Genomic DNA, 9,509 nt, shown 5'->3' with positions numbered 1-9,509 from the left:
GGCTGCGGAGCTGGAGAAAGACGAAACCGGTGCAGAGGCTCCGCCGAGCCGCTCTCCCTCGGATCGCAGCGCACGGCGCTTCCTCCGCGGCTCCCTCCCGGAGAGAGCTCCGGTACCCAGGCCCTCTGGCAGACCAAGCCCTGTCCCGCCGGACCCGCCGGTGCTCAGAACTCCCGGGGCACGCTGCGGCCCGGCGCTCTGCCCAGCGGGGCTGCGCGGAGGAGACGGGCCCGGAGCCTACCGGCGGGGGGTGGCGGAGGACGGACAATCGGGGCGGGGACCCCAACGACAGGCGGCAGCCCTTCCCGGCGCGGACACAGAGCCACCGGGAGCTGGCGGCGCCCCGGCCACACGGCAGAGAGCGCAGCCCGCTCGAAGCTGCCCGGCCCGCCGCCGGCCGCGCTCGCCTCGGCCCCGCCCCGCCCCGGGGGAGGAGCTTGGGGGCGGGGCGCCCGCGCGGTGCCGCTGATTGGTCACGTGCTGGGGAGGGGCGGAGAGACCCGACGCCCCACCCCCCTCGCGCCCGTCGCCGGCGGCGCCGTCGCGTCAGGCGGCGCGGTTGCGTGACACGGCGGCGCGCGCACGGCGGAAGGCCGCGGGGCCGGCGGAGGCTCCGGTCCTACTGCTGCCATGGCAACAGCCGCAGGTGCGGCCCGCGGCGGGGCCCGGCCCGGTCCGGCCCGGCCCGGCCCGGCTCGGCTCGGCTCGGCGCGGCGCGGCGGCCGCGCAGGCGCACGGGGGCGGGCGGACGAGCGCGGTTCCGTTGGGAGTGGGCCGCAGCCGCCGCCCCGCGCTCCGCTGCCCTGCCGGCCTGACCTTGAGGGCGATCCCGGTCGCGGGCCGCTGGGAGCGGGGCAGCGCTGCAGGCCCTGGCCCGGGAGGGAGCGTCTCCACCGGCCGGGCGTAAGGGGCGGGTGCCTTGTGCCGCCGGCCCGGCGCGGCCGCGGCCTCCCCGCCCGCCCGCGCCTTTGCAGCTTCTCTGACTCGGGCCTGGCTGTTCCTTTCAGGTCGCCTGATGCCGTGCCCCGGAGGGGCTGCCGTCGCTCCCGAGCGTTCCCCGCACGCCGGTGCCGCCGCCGGGCGGCCCTGCCGGCGTCGTGAGGGATACTGAGGCCTCCTCGGCGGTACCGGAGCGGCGGGTTTGGCCGCGGGGCTGCGCGGCGGGAAGCCCCGCGCCGACAATGCGGTGAGTGGGGGGAGCGTGCTGCCAGCGGGGGGCTGGCGAACCCCGGCTTCGTAACCTGGTGTACCCCGTACCGGTGGGTGATCGGCTGGAGGAGCAAACGAACAGATACGTGGGTTCAGTTTTGGGCTCCCCGCCCCCCCCCCGGCTTGTCCAAGAGGGACCGGCGAGATGCGGGCGTGTGTCCAGAGAAGGCCGAAGGGGCTGGAGCACAAGTCTTGCAAGGAGCATCTGAGGGGACTGGGATGTTTAGACTGGAGAAAAGGAGGTTCAGGGAAGGCCTCATCGCTCCCTAGAGCCTGACTGGAGGCTGTAGGCCCAGGGGGGAGGTTAGGGGCCGTGTCAGTCTCTTCTCCCGCATAACGAGTGACGGGACAAGAGGAAGCGGCCTCAAGTTGTACCACAGGAGGTTTAGATGGGATTTTGGGAACAATTTCTTCATGGAAAAGGTGGCCAGGTATTGGAACAGGCTGCCCAGGCAGATGGTGGAGTTACTGTCCCGGGAGATAGAGAATCGTAGAGTTGTTTGACTTGGAAAAGACCTTTGAGATCAAGTCTGACTGTTAACCCAGGACTGGCAAGTCCATCAGTAAACCCTGTCATGAAGCACCGCACCTATGCATTTTTTAAAGACATCACACACTTCCCTACTGGCAGATCCAGCAGTTACACCAAAAGGAGCATGCAGCTTCTGAAACTAAATTAAAGGTGTGTCTATATATTTTTTTACATTTTTTTTTATTTATTCGGAGTTTCTTTTGAGAGGAGAAATATGTTTTGGCTGCCTGCAGCTGCCACCCATACAAATGACCAGTTGCCAAAGGCCTTTTGAATCATCTCCGTAACGGCGTTGTCTCTGGTGAGACTCCACATCGTTTAGTTGACTTAGCATGACCCACTGTGCCCTGTTTTAAGACGTGTCGGCAGATGTGGCTTTTTTTAGTATATGCAAGGAGAACTACTGTAATCCAAATGCGAGTCTGAGCAGGTGCATATATAAATTGGTGTGTAAGCCGTGAATCGTAGTCTCTGGTATTACTTCTCATATTGACAAAGACACTTCATCTTTTTAAATGATGTAGATAGAACTTGCAGTTGCCAGGCCTTAAAGGATTACATAGTGTCTAACTGTAGGGAAAAGCCAGTCCAGGTGTATATGAGTTTTGGTTTAAAAATAGCGTACTTTGTCAAAAGAATCCATAAGGTTTGCTTTGAGCGATCCACCTTGTTTCTGTATAGCTTCCACTATACATGTGCCCTTCACCTAACAGCCTGTAGTGGCTGCACCTTGAGAAACGGTTCCTCATGCCCAGCAGGAGTATTAGCCCCAAATACCACTTTGAAACCATGGAAATCTCACGCATGTTGCTTGTGGGGAGTATCTGAAGTTCACAAACCACCACCAGCCTCCCTTGGTTGTTACTGACTTCACTAAAGCTGTGCTGTAGTCTTAAATTAGGATTCAGATCAGCTGCAAACCCCCCAGCTTTCTGCAATTGCTGAAATAAGTAATCCCATTTTAAATGAGGAAGAAGCGTTGCCTGGTAATGATTGCTTCAGTACTATTCTGGTTTATTTGGTAGAACTGTCTGTGTTTGCGTGTCCTTCGGGGCCTCGGGTCTAGCCAAGTGCAAGGTATTGAAACTTTGTGACAGATTGTGAAAGTTACGGGTGGCTTCAAGAGGCTGTCTGTCCTTGTGGATGCTGCTGCAGGCTGATTTCACTGGAACTTTCAGAAATTTTCAACACTCTTGTTAGAAGAGTTCTTGTCCTTTAACTTAAGTCTGGGATTACGATTGCATGCAGGCCTTGACTAGGATAGAGTTAATTTTCTTCATGGTAGCTGGTATGGGGCTGTATTTTGGCTTTATGCTGGAAACTGTTGAAAACACTGGGATGTCTCACTGCTGAGCAGGGCTTGCAAGTGTTAAGGACTTCTCTGCTCTTCACCCTGCCCAGTGAAGGAGTTTGGGGGGGGGGACACAAGTAGGACAGCTGACCCCAGGGGATCTCCTACACTATATGATGTTTGCACGGCAATAAAACAGGGAGGGGGAGGTTGGTGGCAGGTGATGGGTGATTGGCAGTGAGTGTTTTCATTTGCATTGCTTGCTTTTCTTGGGTTTTATTTTCCTCTCTTTTTGTTGGGTTTTTCCCCCACTCCCCTATAAAATATTTTTTTAATTTCTTTTTAGTTATTACATTATTTTTATCACAACCCGCACGTTTCTTTCTTTTACTCTGCCGGTTCTCCCTGCCATCCCACCAGGGAAGTGGGGAAGAGTGAGTGAGCAGCTGTGTGGTGCTTAGTTGCTGGCCAGGTTAAATCACAACAAATTGTTATTTAAGTTATCTTTTGTTTTCTGCCTTAGGAAAAGGCAGACTGGAATCTGGAATGATGAGAATTTTTAATACTACTGCATGTCTATTTTTTTAAAAAAATTTTTTAAATTATTTTTTATTTTATTTTCTTTTTTTTTTTTTTTTTTTTTGAATCTGCTCTGTCCCTACCACCACCGTCCTGGTGAAGTGTATTTTATTACTGTGAGAGTAGACATTTCAACGTTTAAATTCCTCGGCATAGTGAATGAGGAGACCTAATGCGTAAGCTTCCTCTTGTTAGCTGTAATGTAGCGCTTGAGAAGTTCATCTCTCAATTTCCTTCCCAATTTATTTCTATTTTAATTTGAAAGTGTACAGAAGGGAAAAACTTCAGGTCTCTGAGAAAACGGTGCAGCGTCTGTCCAGTATTCCATGTGTTGCTTTTCTCCTTGAAATTTTATGGGCTTTCCGTGGATGTCAAGTAGCAGGTGCTGTTTGAATGATCCGCTACCGTGAAAAAAGCTGCGGGGTCACCTGCAGCTCTGCTTATGTTTGTTCTTTTCTTCTTTGATGTAGGGAAGGAGAACTGAGATATACTGCGGTAAGAAAAACAGTATGATGGATTCAGAACGTTCTGCCCCAACAAATTCAAAGAAATACCTAAGCAATGACGTAACAGCTACCTCTGGTAAACATTATCTTTGTGGCTACTGTGCGGCCTTCACAAATATCTCAGTCACTTTTCCCATCCAGAAGGTTCTCTTTCGACAGCAGCTTTCGACAGCAGTTGTATGGTTTGAAAACAAAGGATGCGGTACATCAGCTGCAGAAGGACGGACTTAGAAATCTCTATCGTGGCATCCTTCCTCCGTTGATGCAGAAAACGACAACGCTGGCTCTGATGTTTGGCTTGTACGAAGATTTCTCCTCCCTGCTCCATTGCCACGTGAGCGCTCCTGAACTACTCACTCGCAGCATGGCAGCAGTGCTTGCAGGGACCACGGAAGCTATTCTTACACCTTTTGAGAGAGTTCAGACTTTGCTTCAGGACTACAAACACCATGATAAATTTACAAACACTTACCAGGCTTTCAAGGTACTGAAAGTCTATGGGATGAGAGAATATTATCGGGGATTGGTGCCCATTCTGCTCCGCAATGGGCCCAGTAATGCACTCTTCTTTGGCCTACGGGGACCTATCAAGCAGTGCCTGCCTGAAGCAACTTCTTACAGCACTCATTTAGTCAATGACTTTATCTGTGGAGGGCTGTTGGGTGCCATGCTGGGATTCTTGTTTTTCCCAGTGAATGTTGTAAAAACTCGCATGCAAGCTCAAATTGGTGGTGAATTTCAGTCCTTCTCAAACGTTTTTGTGAAGATATGGCTGGAACGTGATAGAAAGCTGATACACCTTTTCAGAGGGGCCCATCTGAATTACCATCGCTCTGTCCTGTCCTGGGGCATAATCAATGCAACCTACGAATTCTTGCTAAAGATGTTGTGAAAACCACTGTCTTCCTTTGGCTCTTCTGTTCATTTGGGTATTGGCATGTGTGATGTCACTTAATCCCAGGGAACAGTGCCTGCGTAGTGTGAAAGGTAATTAGTGTTGGCCTTCAGTATTTATGGGGTGAATGGTGATGCATCTAAATCTTGGTGCAATTAAGATGAAAGTTTGAAAGTATTTATTTGCTGGCAAGTGAGTTTTCCCATAATGGACCTAATAGACAAATACAAAGTTTTGGAGAAAAAGGAAAAAAAAAAAAAAAAAAAAAGAGTATTATATTAGTCCTGCAGCTTGTTCTGTATCACTCCCAAAATTTCTTAACGCTCTGTGATGGAATGTACTCCACCATCCACATTGTAGAATATAAAAAATAAAGGAGGGGCTGATGAAAATTGATTCCCTTAACCTGACAGACTTCAAAATCTCAGTTTAAGAACTGCATTTTCAAATGCTTCTGGGTCCTAAGAACTTCTTACTGTTTAAATCTAAATGGATGGCTCCAGTTTGAGGATGACTGAAGCTTAGACTTCAAGCTTAAAACTAAGCCTACACAAACTCTTCTGCCAGCTGTTTTGATGCTTGGCTTTGAGATGAACATTTCATTCAGCAGTGTTAAGAGTAGTTACTGAATGTTTAACTTCAGTGTAAGCGGACTCCAGTTCAAAGTGGGATCTCTGTGTGTACATGTCTGTGTGCCTTCATGTGAAAAGGGAAGAGTAGAAGGAAGGAAACACCAAATTTAGTAAAGCTTTAAAGTGTCCTTCCTTGTTAAAAAAAAAAAAAAACAAACCTTCTACTTGTAAACATCAAATTTATTCTGCTTTTTGTTGGGGTTTTTGGTGGTGGTGGGTTTGGGTTTTGGTTTTTTTTTTGGTTTTTGTTTTTGCATTGCTGCTTTTTCTGTTGCTTAATTCTGTGGGGCCAGGAAGAAAATGGCCCTTTCTGTAATACAAAATAGTCCAGCCTCCTGCAGCTGTGACAGTAGTTCACAAACACAGCTCTTTTGTACTGAGATTTCTTGTCTTTTGCAAATTACTTCTGTTTTATTTGGGCTGTGGAATAATGGATCACAAGGAGGTGGATTTTACCTGAACCTTGGGAGTTCAGCCTGCTTGTTGTGTACTCTAAAACAAGTTCAGTAAGACAGATGTACAGCAGCACTGACAAGATGAGGTTTTTGGTCTGTAAGTGTAGCAGAGACAGTAGCCAAAGATGACTTTGGAAGCAGCTAGGTAGGAAAGATACAGCGCTTGGAGATGTGTTTGTGGACTTCTGTAGGTGAGGCATGAAAAAGACTTCACCGAAGTAAGAAGTGTCAAGTGTCTGACAGGCTTGGGAGGTGAGACAGGCAAGACTTGAGGCCTGAGAGAAAGGGAAAGAAGAGCAAGCGTGACCACGAACAAGGTGACTGTCTTAATACAAAGCATTTGATTCTCTTGGGGGACTCCCTGTGAAACTATACATATATATATAATTATTTTGGATGATGGGGGACAGGAAAGCTTTCAGAAGCTGGTGTGACTTGATCTTCTCGTAAGTTTTGGAGTGGCTATTACTTTGCATTTTCCATTTGCTAAACTGTCCTCAAATACCGATGGTAATCAGTGTGCTATAATCATAATAGAGTCCCTAGCTTCACAGTCAAAAATGGCCAGGCACAAGTGAGCATTCTTGTATCCAAATGTTGTGATTATTTGCATTTAAATAAAATGTTTACTGAATGTTTGTTATTGGCAGATTCTGATTTTTACCAGTGTACTGTTGGGGGGTTTTTTTTGTAATCACTCCTTGATGGAATAAAGACATTTGCATCCTGCTTTTCTGTGAAAGATACTATATACTTCTGTAACGTTGGGAAATCTGAAGCGTTGAGGGTAAGGTTTTTAACACAAACCCACTACTCATTGATGATTGGCGTTACTGTAGGGGGGGGGGGGAGGGGAAATGTAGTCCTGGTCTGTCTCTGCTTAGGCAGCACAGTTAGATGGAGCGCGCTGTAAGTCTGTCAGGACAGAACTGTGCTTGAGTATCATCTCTTTATAACCACCGCCAGTTTTCCAGCACGCTCAGAGGAGTGTGCTTCACAAATGACAGGTGTTTCACGCCTAAGAGGACACATACTTAGTGGATGGAGGGGTCCAGTGAGTTTTGGCACACTGTGAGATGGAATAAGTCACGTACCAAACGGCATGTGTTGGCCAGGCCAGGCCAGGCAGAAGGAGCTGCAATGCTTCAACTAACAGAAGGGGAAGAGGAATTCCATCAACAACAGTCAACAGGAATACTGCTGAGAGAAAGACGGCTGGAGAAAGATTCCTTCAGCAAAACTTCACGAGAACAGCAACGCTGCCTTCAAGGGTTTGCTGTCTAAAGGTGCTGTCTTACCCCACGGGTGCTGTCTCAGGCGACAGAATGGGTAATTACGCCGAGTTTGTAGTTAAGCATACATATGTCCTGCCTTCTAGGCTGCGTGAGTGAAGTGTTCTTTCTCACGAGCATGCTGGGTGGCAAGGACAGTCGCAAAGAAACCTGCAGGGGGAGAGAAACCTTCCTACAGAGGCTGTTTGGCTCGAAGCAATCTTTTTTTTTTTTTTTTTCCTAACTTTGCTGGGGGGAAGAGGCAAGAACCGGTGAGCATTACAGAACACAGCTCCGTGTAAGATAAATACATTAAAATAGATTTTAATGAATTGAATCATTAAATGTTTAATTTATTATGCAAGCAAGACAAACTGTCCACAAATAGGAAGTTACTGTACGGCTTTAAGTACAATTATTTTCAGAGTAGTTCTGATACTGTCTATACTGTATTAAAAGGCTACAATTTTTACTATGAAATCTCAAGTATTTCAAAATATTCTACGTGCACAATTTGTTCTGGTATTAAAAACATTAATTAACTGAAGACATTTTGTGCTTAAGAAAATGCACCTTTGACTAAGATCAGGAAACGAGAAGTTTCTTTTTCCTGCAGGACAAAAATATTATGGGCCATTGACTTTCTCCTTTTACTGCAACTTCTTAGAATCTTGTAAACTAGATTTTTTGAAAGCTTTCATTTGGCAAGTGTGTTTCTTTTTTTCTAAGAGTTCACATTTCATATAGCAACAGACCCATGTTTTACGGTATCAGGACCTTCTCCACATCAGTGTTACCCAAATAAAAAATAATTAAAAAAAAAAGCACCACAGAAAAAAAAACCTCACAGAATCAACCAAGGTCATGTTCCCTGCCCCCCCCCCCCCCCCCCCCCCAAACAAAAAAAAAAAAGGAAAAAAAACCAACCCCAGAAAAACCCGATGTTTACATTCTACTTCTGGTAGTAGGCAATCAAACTGTCCTTGCCAAGCCTCCAAGAGTGCAAACAAACGTGCATGTGTGTCTACATCATCACTGTGCTTTTTTCCTATCCCAAATAGTTCCGTTGGGAGGTTACACTTTTTTCCCTGAACTACCCCTGTTTGACAAGTGGACTGATGCCCCGTGGCTGGATGTTTACTGAAATACACACAAACACCCACCCACCCACAAAGTACACACACGTGAATGTCATTGTACAGTCCTATTAAGAGTTTCTGTCTCCTTCCCCACAAGTATCTTAAGAGTGCTGCAGTGATTTAAAGACTGACCTCTAATGAACACTCCGAAAATGCATTTGCTCCCACAACAGTCACTGGATTATTACAAAAAGAGCACTTGTTCCATTCCTGTAGACGCTGCTATATGCTGACGTTCCTATACAGACCTTAATTATGCAGGTCATCTGCTTCTGCTGATTTGCCATGCTGCGAAGGGAGGAATTCTTTTACTACAGAAGTTAAAAGAATACAAACCCCATGCATTTAAAAAACATCCTGCATGCTTTACAATCCAACTGAGAGCTCTGTCTTCAACAGAAATACTGTCACATTTATTAAGTGATGTTAACACTTGAGTGGTTGAAAATAAACCGCTTGAAAGAAATCTCTGGTTACAAGCCCCTACCATATTTTGCTGTTAGTGCAGGCTTTCGTCTACCATTTGAAACGTTTCCTTCTATTTGTTCCAGACATTTCTATCGAGTTGCGGAAGGTTAAGAACTCATCTTTTGAAACATAACAGTAAGATAAACCTTTTTTTTTTTTTTTTTCGTACTATCTAGAAATCATCCAAAGCTTACCAACCAGTACTTCATGAATTCAGTAAGGCAAGGTAATATTATTCAGAGAGAACTGAAAATCACTCCTTCCACCAAGATGCAACTGCAAAGCATATCCGCTGTCAACTACTGAACAGTGTTTCAGTAAGCGTTCCGTGAACTTCACAGGTAAAATAAGACGAACTTTCATTTGAAAATGCCCAAGTATCGTTGAGAAGGAGCAATCAAATGATCAAAATGTAAGATTACCCTACTTACTCAAACTTATTACAAATGTAATCAGAACTAAGTCACATTCCTACAGTATACAGGGACAGAATTCATCTTAATAGGAATCTGCTGGACATGCCACAAAAGCT

At 46.9% G+C, this 9,509-nt stretch overlaps 1 protein-coding gene across 1 annotated transcript; it reads left to right on the top strand.

The window, feature by feature from the left end:
* Nucleotides 1-517: 517 nt before the first annotated feature.
* On the top strand, nt 518-6,733 carry LOC130142080 (mitochondrial nicotinamide adenine dinucleotide transporter SLC25A51-like). The gene is given in 4 exon segments (XM_056323526.1): nt 518-646; nt 1,008-1,186; nt 4,082-4,279; nt 4,281-6,733. Coding segments are annotated over 2 exon segments (888 nt in total). The 5' UTR covers nt 518-646; nt 1,008-1,186; nt 4,082-4,120; the 3' UTR covers nt 5,010-6,733.
* The last annotated feature ends 2,776 nt before the right edge of the window (nt 6,734-9,509 follow it).

Source organism: Falco biarmicus, chromosome W, assembly GCF_023638135.1.
Source record: "Falco biarmicus isolate bFalBia1 chromosome W, bFalBia1.pri, whole genome shotgun sequence".
Taxonomy (NCBI): domain Eukaryota; kingdom Metazoa; phylum Chordata; class Aves; order Falconiformes; family Falconidae; genus Falco; species Falco biarmicus.
This window is presented reverse-complemented; position numbering and strand designations above follow the sequence as displayed.